This window comes from Canis lupus, chromosome 6, assembly GCF_011100685.1.
Source record: "Canis lupus familiaris isolate Mischka breed German Shepherd chromosome 6, alternate assembly UU_Cfam_GSD_1.0, whole genome shotgun sequence".
Taxonomy (NCBI): Eukaryota; Metazoa; Chordata; class Mammalia; order Carnivora; family Canidae; genus Canis; species Canis lupus.
The window spans coordinates 24,368,947-24,382,239 of record NC_049227.1 but is presented as its reverse complement, the minus strand read 5'-3'; the positions used below and the strand labels follow the sequence as shown (position 1 = coordinate 24,382,239).

The 13,293-nt window shown below is 38.3% G+C and overlaps 1 protein-coding gene across 16 annotated transcripts in view; it reads left to right on the top strand.

Moving 5' to 3' along the window:
• Positions 1-13,293, top strand: part of LOC489979 (ATP-binding cassette sub-family A member 3-like) — a 191,200-nt gene that overhangs the window by 33,545 nt on the left and 144,362 nt on the right. For 14 of the 16 annotated variants that reach the window (XR_005360835.1, XM_038540120.1, XM_038540119.1 and 11 more), the window contains one exon: positions 1,899-2,158. The exons of the other annotated variants lie outside the window; for them this stretch is intronic. Coding sequence is in view for 13 of the 14 variants with exons in the window: in XM_038540120.1 (XP_038396048.1) it covers positions 1,899-2,158 (260 nt within the window). In the remaining variant the exon portion in view is untranslated. The remainder of the gene's footprint in view (positions 1-1,898; positions 2,159-13,293) is intronic. 16 annotated transcript variants of the gene reach the window in all.

The window sequence follows — 13,293 nt, the reverse complement described above, 5'->3', positions numbered from 1 at the left end:
TTTTTAAAAGATTTTTTATTTGAGAGAGAGAGAGCAAAAGCGTGAGTATGCAAGTGAATACAAGCAGGGAGAGAGGCAGAAGGAGATGGAGAAAGAGACTCCCTGTTGAGCTAGGAGCCCAACAAGGGCTTCAGTCCCAGGACCCTAAGATCATGACCTGAGCTGAAGGCAGATGCTTAACTGAGCCACCCAGGGTGCTCCAAGATTTATTTATTTATTTGAGAGTGAGGGAAAAAGTGTGTGTGAGAGGGGGGAGGGGCAGAAAGAGAGAGAGAACCCTCAAGAAGATTACCCCCTTTGTGCAGAGTCCCTCATGGAGCTGGATCCTAGGACCCCAAAATCATGACCTGAACCAAAATCAACAGTCTGATGCCTAACCAACTGAGCCACCCAAGTGTGCCCTCTTTATATATTCTGGATATTAACCTTATATCAGTTATATGGTTTGTGAATAATTCCTCCCATTCCATAGGTTGCCTTTTCACTCTATTGTTTCCTTTGCTGTGTAGAAGCTTTTAAGTTTGAAGTTATCTCATTTGTCTATTTTCTGCTTTTGTGACACCTATGCTTTTGGTGTCATATCCAGGAGATCATTGACAAATTTAATGTCATGAAGCTGTTTTTTTTTTTTTTTTTAGATTTTATTTATTTATTCATGAGAGACAGAGATACAGGCAGAGGGAGAAGCAGGCCCCTTGCAGGGAGCCCAATGTGAGACTCAATCTCAGACCCCAGGATCACACCCTGGGCCAAAGGCAGATGCCCAACCACTGAGCCACCCAGGCCATCTCTGTCATGAAGCTTTTACCTTATATGTTTTCTTCTAGAGTTTTGTAGTTTCAGGTGTTATGTTTAGGTCTTTAATCTCTTTTGATTTAACTTTTGCATGCAGTATACGGTAAGAATCCAACTTCATTCTTTTGCACGTAGATATCCAGTTTATCCAACACCATTTGTTTTGAAGAGAGTATCCTTTCTTCTGGTGGCCTTGTCAAAGGTCATTTGACCATATATGTGAGAATTTATTTCTGGGCTATCTGTTCTGTTCTGTTGGTCTTTATGTCTGTCTTTATGCTGCTACTGTACCATACTCTTTTGATCACTGTAATTTTACATTATATTTGAAATCAGGAAGTGTAAGGCCTCCAGCTCACAAGAGCAGGTGCTCTCTTTGCTCAAGATTGTTTTGGCTCTTTGAGATTCTTTCAATTTCAATTGGATTTTAGGATTTTTTTTCTCTTTCTACAAAAATGTGATTGGAATTTTAAAGTTTTTATTTAAATTTCAGTTTGTTAACATGCAGTGTAATATTAGTTTTGGGTGTACAATTTAGTGATTCAACACTTCCATACATACACCTGGTGGTCATCAGAAGGATTTTGATAGAGGTTGCACTGAATCTATAGATTATTCTGGATAGTATGGATATTTTAACAACAGTAAGCCTTCCAGTCCAGGAACAAGGAATGTCTTTCCATTTACTTGTACCATCTTTAATTTCTTTCAGCAGTGTTTTATAGTTTTCAGAGTATAAGTCTTTCACTTCCTTGGTTAAGTTCATTCCTATGTATTTTATTCTTTTTGATGCTAATATAAATGGGATTGCATCACATTCTGTTTTGAGCATCACTTCTATTTATGTTTGGTATGCCTAATATTGAATTCTCATTTATTTTGTCTTACAAAATTACATAAAGCAACTATACCATTTTCAAGTAACATTTTAATTTTGGGAAGGAAGTTAATATGTTATTTATTATCTGTGTCCCAAATCACTATAGGTTTTGGGAAATTGTTTTGTTCTTTGAGTTAAAAGCTTTGAATCACCCAAATTGCTGCCTTTGTTTGCCTGGCTGTTTCTTGGTATACTGAATTTGACAATTTGTTTTCTCATTTAGGGTACATCAGAGAAGGGTTCCTGATTTTCCAGTATGCCGTAGATCAGGCCATCATGATGTACCATAACGGCAGACGTATAGAAACTATATTTGGTGATTTCTTCATTCGCATTAGGAGGTTTCCATACCCTGCTTATTACAAGGATGATTTTTTGTGGCTTTTTCTAAGTCTCTTCCCTTTGGTTGTTATACTTGTATTTTCTCTAACTGAACTTACCCTCATCAGGACCATTGTTTCAGAAAAGGAAAAGAGATTAAAGGTAACTTCATTTTCTTTGTAGCATTTTGGGCCTGTGGAATAGATTTGTGTTTTATACATTTGGCATTAGTGATTAGTTATACTGCAATAGCAATATACAAATATAGACTAGATAGAGTGTACACTACATCATTTATCAATTTTCTGATGTTGTACTTTTATCTAAAATCTTGATTTGGCCTGTAGCTTTATCAACTAAATGACTATTTAACATGAATATTATGGAGAGAGGTCATATGTTAAATGTCCTGAATCTTCTCTGGAATAAAATGGGCACAAAGAAATAATCATATGAGCTCTTAAATTAGACTAATTTAAGATACCCTTCAATTCCAAGATTTGAGATATTTGTCAATGTTAAGTCAGATAAAGACCATATTGTTAAAAACACTGGCTATAAGGTCACAGAGAAAACCATTGATTCATCCATATATACATTAATTTGTTCATTTATTAATTAATTACCTACTTTTTATCAGGGCTTTGATAGAGCTTAGCTTTAAATCTTGGCTCCACCAGTAATTAATCTGTGATCATAGCCTGTTTCTTCAGATGTCAATTGAAGATAATACCAAATTTCTAGGGTTATCAGGGAAATTAAGTGACATTTTATTTAAAAAAGTATCTGGGTCAGTCTCTCACCTATAGTAAGCACTCAACAAAAGGCAATTTAAAAGAGAGGACACAATTTCTACCTACAATTTGTTAAAGGTTTAGTTGAGGAAATAGTAGTAAACGGAGTTACTTTTATAATATTAAGTACCCTACAGGTGTGAGAAAAGTTGCTCTTATAGTACTAAGGGTGTGATACTTGGTCTGTGCAGTGGGGATACAACCCAGGAAGATGGGCTTTGAGACTCCAGTATCCTATCAGTTTTCCTGTCAGTGCTGCTGGCAGAAGAATGACTCTGGAAAGGGATGTGGAGGGAGCATGGCTTAGATTAAGGATTGGCAAGCTTTTTGTGGAAAGCACACAATAGTAAATTTTTTTAGGCTTGTGGGTCACATGCATCTCTGTCACATATCTTTTTCTTCTTTTTTAAAGTCATTTAGAAAATGCAAAAACCATTATTAGCTTATAGGACATGCAAATGTAGTTTGTGGGCTGGATTTGACCCATAGTTTGCTCACACAAAGTTTGACTACGATGATCAAGACTGAAGGTGTGGAACCAATTGTGAAGCAGTTGTAACTAGAGCAGGAGAAAGGCAGGGAGAGCCTAAGTCAAAGTGGTTTAATATAAAGGAGGGAAGAGTTTAAGAAATATTTGGGTCATAGAAATCAGTAGAAGTGGATATTTCCATATTCTGGAGTTCATATTCTGGAATTTTGTAAATACTCCTTTCAGCAACTTCCTTTCCCACATATCAGGTCGTTCTGAAGCTAGTTTGACCTTGCTACTTCCCAAGTTATATTGAGGTAAGGAAGTATCCTGTTTCTATGAAGAGATAGTGATGCTTGGGTTTAATGAAGACAGAACAATAGAGAGAAAAATCATTCTTTTCTGGGGCAAGAGATTATCCCTCCTTCCAGGTTGCCTGGATATGCTAATGAAATAATCATCACCCAGATCACCCAGGCTTGAAACCTCCTTCTTATCAGTATATTATAGTATATATAGTATTTGGAAAGCTGCCATTTCCTGACTTTATAACTTTTAGGTAAGTTTCTTCTCTTTGCCTTGCCTTTAAAATAGAGGTAAAAATACTACTCCCACATAGGGTGTGGCAATGATTAAAGACATACTGGCTGCTAGTGCATAGGAAATGTTATGTAGCTGTATATATTAGTTATGTTTTCTAAATTCTATTTCTTTGCCTCTGTGTATAGAAGTATTTTCTAGTACAAGCTCTTACTGATTTTTCACCATCCAGCTATTTGGGAAACCTTCTCATGGGTTTCCCTAACCAGTGTTACTCCTTAGTCTTACTTCACATTAAACCCTTTTCCCTCCACCCCAAATGGTGCATTTTGTACCATTCTTTATTTTGTTTTCTCTGACCAGTGTGTTTTTTTCTGTCTTTTCTAACTGGTGAGTAATATCTTTGAAATCTATTTTCAACTACAATTTACTAGTCTTTTCTTTGTGTCTCCAGATCATATTACACAAACCTCAATAACTACTATTCTAGTCAAGAAATAGAACGATGCCAGCAATCCAGAAATTCCTCACATTCCATCCAAATCACTACACCTACCCTCTTCCATAAAGATAATCACTGACTTCTAAAATCCTATGTTAGTGTTACCCCGGTTTTAAACTTTATTTAAATAGAATTATACAGTGGCTATCCTTTTGTGTTCTTCTGTTTGGCCATTTTCATTGATTATTATTATTAGATTTAATGAATATATCACATTTTATCACTCTTCTCTTGATAGATGCTTTGTTGTTCAAGTATTGGGCTAATACAGTAAGCTGTTGTGAATGTTTTAGTGCACATGTGCACATTTTCTTTTGGGTATATACCTAAGATTGAGATTGATGGAATAGAATATACTGTATACGTGTTTTCAACCCTGTTAAATGAGGCCAAATGTTTTTCCAAAATGTTTGTGCCAGTTTGTTCTCTTAGTCAGTAATGTATGGGAGTTAACTCTTACTCCATAAGTATGCCAGCACTTGGTGATGTTAGTCTTTTTAAATTTTAAGTATTCTGGAAGGCATATAGTGGTATCTCATGTGGTTTTAATTTTATTTTCCTTGTTAACTAATGTTGTTTAGCACCTTTTCATATGGTTATTGGCCACATGGATATCCTCTTTTGTGAAGCGTCTGTTCAAAAGTCTTTTCCCCATTTTTCTGTGGGGTTATGTGTTTTTTTTTCCTTGACTTACAACCATTCTTTACCTATTTTGAATACTAGTTTTTTGTGTGATGTATATATTGTAAATATATTTACTCCTGGTCTGTAGCTTAACAGTGTATTTGTATTTATAAAAGTTATTAAATATAATGTAATGAAGTCTTTACCCTTATGATTAGTGCTTTTTGTGTCCAGCCTGTGCAGGCTATGGTCCCCCCACAGGTATTTAGACATTCTTCTTTTCTAATCCTTGCTTTTAAGCCTCTAAATTTACATCTAGTCATAACTTTAGTTGCAGCTTACAAACTGAAGTATAGTATTTTCTTCATCATACAGTTCTAAATAGTTTCTAATATTCATTGTGGATTTTTTCTTTGACCCAGAAGATCATTAGAAAAGCATTTAAAAATTTTCAAACACATTAAGAGCCAGTATTTGAGTTCAGTCTTTTGAAATTTTGATGATCCTGGCTTTGTGGGCTTTACCAGAGTCAATTTTAGCAAATGTTCTGTATGCATGTGTGCACTGAAAACAGTGTGTACTGTTCAATAGGTGCAGTTTTCTATGCATGCTACAATAACTGTTAGAAATTTAAAATTTCAAATGTTATTCAAACTTTTTTTTTTTTTAGAAAGGGGGAGAGGGAGAAGTGGAGAGAAGCAGAGGAAGAGTGAGAGGCTCTTAAGCAGGCTCCATGCCCAGTGTGGAGCCTGACACAGGGCACCATCTTACAACCCCGAGATCATGATCTGAGCCCAAATCAAGAGTCCCACAATTAACTGACTGAATCACTCAGGCACCCCCTGTGTTGTTCATATTTTTTTTTAAGTTTTATTTATTTATTTTGAGAATGATAGAGAGCATGAGTGGGACATGCAAGCATGAGTGGGAGGGACAGAGGGAGTGGGAGAGAGAATCCCAAGCAGACTGCTGGCTGAGTGAGGAACCTGACACCAGCTCGATCCCAGGACGCTGAGATCATACCCGAGCTGACATGCAACTGACTATACCACCTAGGTGACTCTGTTGTTCATATCTTTTTAAAACTTATTATTTTTTAAGTAGTTTTTATATCCAGTGAGGGGGTTAAATTCACAATTCTGAGATCAAGAGTGACATGCTACCCTGACTGAGCCAACCAGGCATCTCTCTCATTCATATCTTTTTTTTAAAAAAAAGATTTTATTTATTTATTTGAGAGAGGAAGAGTGCATGTGTGCATGTGTAGAGGGAGGGGGAGGGGGAGAGGAACAAGTAGATTCCTTGCTGAGCAGGAAGCCTGACGCAGGGCTTGATCCGAGGACCCTGAGATCATGACTTGAGCTGAATGCAGATGCCTAACCAACTGAGCCACCCAGGTGCCCCTGTTTATATCTTTAACATGTGTTTTTATGTCAGTTATATCAGTTATGGAGGGAAGTATGTTAAAATCTCCCTCTATTATAATTTTTTTAATATAAATTTATTTTTTATTGGTGTTCAATTTGCCAGCACCTCTATTATAATTGATTATTGAATTGTCAGTGTTCATGAGTGATTGTTATTAGAGCACTTTTTAAATGATAGCTACTTTAAAGTCCTTGTATTAGATAATTCTAAGATGTATGCCATCTTGATTTGGCATCTGAGGATTTTCTTTTTGTTTTTAGGGTTTAAATTTTCTTTTTTTTAAATAATAAATTTATTTTTTATTGGTGTTCAATTTGCCAACATACAGAATAACACCCAGTGTCATCCCGTCAAGTGCCCCTCTCAGTGCCCGCCACCCATTCACCCCCACCCCCCGCCCTCCTCCCCTTCCACCACCCCTAGTTCGTTTCCCAGAGTTAGGAGTCTTTATGTTCTGTCTCCCTTTCTGATATTTCCTACCCATTTCTTCTCCCTTCCCTTCTATTCCCTTTCACTATTATTTATATTTCCCAAATAAATGAGAACATACAATGTTTGTCCTCCTCCGATTGACTCACTTCACTCAGCATTATACCCTCCAGTTCCATCCACGTTGAAGCAAATGGTGGGTATTTGTCATTTTTGCATCCATGTTCATCAGGGATATTGGTCTGTAATTCTCCTTTCTGGTGGGGTCTTTGTCTGGTTTTGGAATTAAGGTGATGCTGGCCTCATAGAACGAATTTGGAAGTACTCCATCTCTTTCTATCTTTCCAAACAGCTTTAGTAGAATAGGTATGGTTTCTTTTTTAAACGTTTGATAGAATTCCCCTGGGAAGCCATCTGGCCCTGGACTCTTGTGTCTTGGGAGGTTTTTGATGACTGCTTCAATTTCCTCCCTGGTTATTGGCCTGTTCAGGTTTTCTATTTCTTCCTGTTCCAGTTTTGGTAGTTTGTGGCTTTCCAGAAATGCGTCCATTTCTTCTAGATTGCCTAATTTATTGGCGTATAGCTGTTCATAATATGTTTTTAAAATCGTTTGTATTTCCTTGGTGTTGGTAGTGATCTCTCCTTTCTCATTCGTGATTTTATTAATTTGAGTCTTTTCTCTCTTCTTTTTAATAAGGCTGGCTATTGGTTTATCTATCTTATTAGTTCTTTCAAAAAACCAACTCCTGGTTTTGTTGATTTCTTCCACGGTTCTTCTGGTCTCGATTTCGTTGGGTTCTGCTCGAATCTTTGTTAACTCTATTCTTCTGCTGGGTATAGGATTTTTGATGTTTTTTCTGTAGCTCCTTTATGTGTAAGGTTAGCTTTTGTATTTGAGTTATTTCCAGTTTTTGAATGGATGCTTGTATTGTGATGTATTTCACCCTCAGGACTGCTTTTGCTGCATCCCAAAGATTTTGAATGGTTGTATCTTCATTCTCATTAGTTTACATGAATTTTTAAAATTCTTCCTTAATTTCCTGGTTGACCCTTTCATCTTTTAGCAGGATGGTCCTTAACCTCCACGTGTTTGAGGTCCTTCTAAACTTCTTGTTGTGATTTAGTTCTAATTTCAAGGCATTATGGTCTGAGAATATGCAGGGGACGATCCCAATCTTTTGGTATTGGTTCAGACCCAATTTGTGACCCAGTATGTGGTCTATTCTGGAGAAGGTTCCATGTGCACTTGAGAAGAATGTGTATTCAGTTGAGTTTGGATGTAAAGTTCTGTAGATATCTGTGAAATCCATCTGGTCCAGTGTATCATTTAAAGCTCTCGTTTCTTTGGAGATGTTGTGTTTAGAAGACCTATCGAGTGTAGAAAGCGCTAGATTGAAGTCACCAAGTATAAGCGTATTATTATCTAAGTATGTCTTGATTTTGGTTATTAATTGATTGATATATTTGGCTGCTCCCACATTCGGGGCATATATATTGAGGATTGTTAAGTCCTCTTGTTGGATAGATCCTTTAAGTATGATATAGTGTCCCTCTTCATCTCTCACTACAGTCTTTGGGGTAAATTTTAGTTTATCTGATATAAGGATGGCTACCCCTGCTTTCTTTTGAGGACCATTTGAATGGTAAATGGTTCTCCAACCTTTTATTTTCAGGCTGTAGGTGTCCTTCTGTCTAAAATGAGTCTCTTGTAGACAGCAAGTAGATGGGTCCTGCTTTTTTATCCAGTCTGAAACCCTGCGCCTTTTGATGGGGTCATTGAGCCCGTTCACGTTCAGAGTTACTATTGAAATATATGAGTTTAGTGTCATCATGATATCTATTCAGTCCTTGTTTTTGTGGATTGTTCCACTGGACTTCTTTTAAAGGGGAATTTTAAGAGTCCCCCTTACAATTTCTTGCAGAGTTGGTTTGGAGGTCAGATATTCTTTCAGTTCCTGCCTGTCTTGGAAGCTCTTTATCTCTCCTTCCATTCTGAATGAGAGCCTTGCTGGATAAAGTATTCTTGGTTGCATGTTTTTCTCATTTAGGACCCTGAATATATCCTGCCAGCCCTTTCTGGCCTGCCAGGTCTCTGTGGAGAGGTCTGCTGTTACCCTAATACTCCTCCCCATAAAAGTCAGGGATTTCTTGTCTCTTGCTGCTTTAAGGATCTTCTCTTTATCTTTGGAATTTGCAAGCTTCACTATTAAATGTCAAGGTGTTGAACGGTTTTTATTGATTTTAGGGGCAGGATCTATTTCCTGGATCTGAATGCCTGTTTCCCTTCCCAGATTAGGAAAGTTTTCAGCTAGGATTTGTTCAAATACATATTCTGGACCTCTTTCCCTTTCGGCACCCTCTGGAACACCAATTAAACGTAGGTGTTTCTTCCTCAGGCTGTCATTTATTTCCCTTAATCTGTCTTCATGGTCTTTTAATTGTTTGTCTCTTTTTTCCTCAGTTTCCCTCTTTACCATCAACTTGTCTTCTATGTCACTCACTCGTTCTTCCACCTCATTAACCCTCTTCGCTAGGACTTCTAGTTTGGATTCCATCTCATTCAATTGATTTTTAATTTCTGCCTGATTAGATCTAAATTCTGCAGTCATGAAGTCTCTTGAGTCCTTTATGCTTTTTTCTAGAGCCACCAATAGCTTTATAATAGTGCTTCTGAATTGGCTTTCTGACATTGAATTGTAATGCAGATTTTGTAACTCTGTGGGAGAGAGGACTGTTTCTGATTTTTTCTTTTGAAATGAGGTTTTCCTTCTAGTGATTTTGCTCAGTGCAGAGTGGCCAAAAACAAGTTGTATTGGGAAAAGGAGAAAAAGAGAGGAAAGAAAGAAGGAAAGAAAAGAGAAAAAGAGAAAAGAAAAAAGGAAGAAAAAAAGAAAAAGAGAAAGAAAAAAAGGGTGGGGGAAGCAAGCAGAAATCAAAAAACAAAAACAAAACAAAACAAAAAACACGGGGGAGTATCTTCTGATTCTGTATACTTTAAGTCCCTTGACTTCCCCTGGAACTTGTCTGTCTAGCTGGTCTTCTGAGGGAGGGGCCTGTTGTGCTGATTTTCAGGTGTTAGCACTTGGGGGAGCTGCTCTGCCTGGTGCAGGGCTGCCTGGTGCAGGGCTCTGTGGGGGTTGTTTACCCCATGATGCCCCAGGAGGAACAACCACAGTGGCGGTGGCCAGCTCTGGAGCCCCGGATTCAGCTCCCGCAGTACTCCGGAGCTCTCCGTTTGCAGGGGCCTGGATGCTCCGGGGCAGGGCCGCTGATCTGCTCAGCTTGGGGCAGGAGTGTCCTTGCCGTCCTGGGCCCTCCTGGCCTCTGCCTGTCCCGGGGGGAGGTCGGATCCTGGGCTGTGTCCCTGGCCCGGTGCTCCTGGGCCTGCGCTGTGGAATCACGCTCCCGGCCGGGGCAGCCCCCTCTCCTCGGAGCTGCCGCCGGATCCCCTCCCAGCTGCTCTGGGTCCAGCCTTGCGCGCTGCAGCCCTTGAGGGAGCTCGGCGCACTCTCCTGGGCACGCAGGTGTCTGTTAGTGTCCCAGGGAGCCTGAGGGCACCCCGCCCTCCTGGGGTCTTGCTCTAACTCCCTGGGAGCCCCTCTCCACCCCGGAAGATTGGTGAAGCTCCTGCTTCTCCAGGACGGTGCTTTCCTGTCCTGGGGGCACTCGCCCTGGCCTTAGCCCGGCTCCTCGGGGGACCCTCCCCCTTGGATGCCTTTTGTTTCTTTATTTCTTTTTTCCCCTATCTTCCTACCTTGATAGAAGCGTGAACTCTTCTCACTGTAGCATTCCAGCTGTTCTCTCTTTAAATCTCAGGCCGAATTCGTAGATTTTCAGGATGATTTGAAGGTTATCTAGGTAATTTGGTGGGGACAGGTTACTTGGGGACCCTACACTTCCACCATCTTGCCCCTCCCCTCTATCTAGGTTTAAAATTTTCTTTACCTTGGTTTGCTGAGTAATTTAGGGTTGTGTCCTGCATATTTTTTTAATTTTTTAAACACATTTTTTAATTGGAGTTCAATTTGCCAACATATAGCATAACACCCAGTGCTCATCCTGCCAAGTGCCCCCCTCATTGCCCATCACCCAGTCACCCCAACCCCACGCCCACTTCCCCTTCACTACCCCTTGTTCATTTCCCAGAGTTAGGATTCTCTCATGTTTTGTCACCCTTACTGATATTTTCACTCCTTTCCCTTTATTCCCTTTCACTAATTTTTATATTCCCCAAATGAATGAGACCATATAATGTTTGTCCTTCCCTGATTGACTTATTTCATTCAGCATCATACCTTCCAGTTACATCCATGTCGAAGCAAATGGTGGGGATTTGTTGTTTCTAATGGCTGAGTAATATTCCATTGTATACATATACCACATCTTCTTTATCCATCTTTTGATGGACACTGAGGCTTCTTCCACAGTTTGGCTATTTGACATTGCTGCTATAAACATCGGGGTGCAGGTGTCCTGGCGTTTCACAGCATCTGTATTTGGGTTAAATCCCCAGCAGTGCAATTGCTGGGTCATAGGGCAGATCTATTTTTAACTCTTTGAGGAACCTCCACACAGTTTTCCAGAGTGTCTGTACCATTTCACATTCCCACCAACAGTGCAGGAGGGTTCCCCTTTCTCCACATCCTCTCCAACATTTGTGGTTTGAGCATCGAATTGCTTTCCATTTTTGTCATCTTCAGTTCCTCTCATTGATATTTTATAGTTTTCAGAGTATGGGTCTGTCAGTTCTTCAGTTAAGTTTAATGCCAGGTATTTTCTTCTTTTTGGTGCAATTGCAAATGGGACTATTTTCTTAATTACTCTTTTTGGTGCTTCATTATTAGTGTATAGAAATGCAACAGATTTTTGTACATCAATTTTGTATCCTGTGACTGTATTATAGCTGTTTTTTTATTCAGTCTCTTCTCATTTAGTTGAACTTCTTATCTTATTGGCTATAGCTCTTAGTCACTTTAGGGTTATAGTATACATATTTGTCATTTTGTCATACATTTTACTTCTTTATCCTATATTGGTATTATTTTTGCTTTTAAAAGTAAACTATATTTGTAAAGAGATTGAAACAATAAGAAAAAAGTTTTATATTTTTACAATGTATTTCTCACTTTCTGTTCTCTTTATTCCTTGTGTAGATCCAGATTCATCTTATACCATTTTCCTTCTCCCTAAATGTCTTTAAAATTTTTTGTAGTACTGTTCTGTTGATTTTATTCTTTCAGCTTTTATATATCTGGCAAAGTATTTATTTTGCTTTCATTTTTGAAAGATATTTATGTTATGTTAATAATTCTAAATAAGACGTTTTTCTTTTAATATTTAAGTATCTGATCCACTGTAATGTTGCTTTGCATGTTTCCAGTAAGATGGGGCTTTCCCCCACACTGTACATAATGTGTCATTTTTAGAGGCTGCTTTATAGATTTCCTGTTTTACTAGTTTTCAGCAATTTGACTATGATATGCCTTAGTGTAGTTTTCTTCATATTTCTTGTGCTTGGATTTCATGGAGTTTCTTGTATCTTTAGGTTTGGCCATAATTTTAAAAACTTTGGCCTATTTCTACATATTTCTTAGGCCATCTCTCTCCCTCCAATCCTTGAGGGACCTACATGAAGCTACCTGAATTTGTCTTATGGCTTATCGATGCTCTACTCTTTTTTTCCCCCAGGCCTTTTGTGTTGAATGTTGGCTCATTTATATATTTATATTATCATATCTTCAAGTTCACTAATGCTTCCTGCAATATCTAATCTGATGCTAATCCAATCTAGTGTATTTTTAGTCTCAGATACTTTAATATTTTCTTTGTGTCTACTGAGCATGTAACATTTTCCTATAGCTTACTGAGCAGATGGAATGCAATTATAGTAAGCTTTAATGTCCTTGTCCACTAATTCTATACTTGCACATTTGTGTGTTAGTTTTGATGATTGAATTTTCTTTTCAGTATGGGTCATATATCTCCTTCTTAGCATACCTTATATATTATTTATTTACTACTATGTAGCAATATTACCACAATATGGTAGCTTACAATAACGCACATTTATTAGTTCATACTTTTTGTGTGTTGGATTCAGGCATGGCTTTGCTATGTTTTCTGCAAGGCTGCAATCCAAGATGTCATCCAGAGTAGTGGTCTCATCTGAGTCTCATATAGGGAAAGAATCTCTTCTAAGCTCATGTAGTTGTTGGCAGAATTGTTTGTTATAGTTGTGGGACTGAGTATTTTAGTTTCTTTCTGACTGTTGGATGGAGGCTCAGCAACTTGCCATATACCCATAAATGGCCTAAGGCATCATAAAATTGAGCAAGAGAAAGAGTCTCAGAGTGAGCAAAGTGCCATAATCCTATGTTACATAATCATAGAAATGACATTTAACCACCCTTGCTATATTCTATTGATTAAAACAAGTTTGGTGACCCACCCACACTCAATGTAAGGGAACCACACAGGAGTGTGAATAATAGAGGGCAAAGATGCTAGGGGT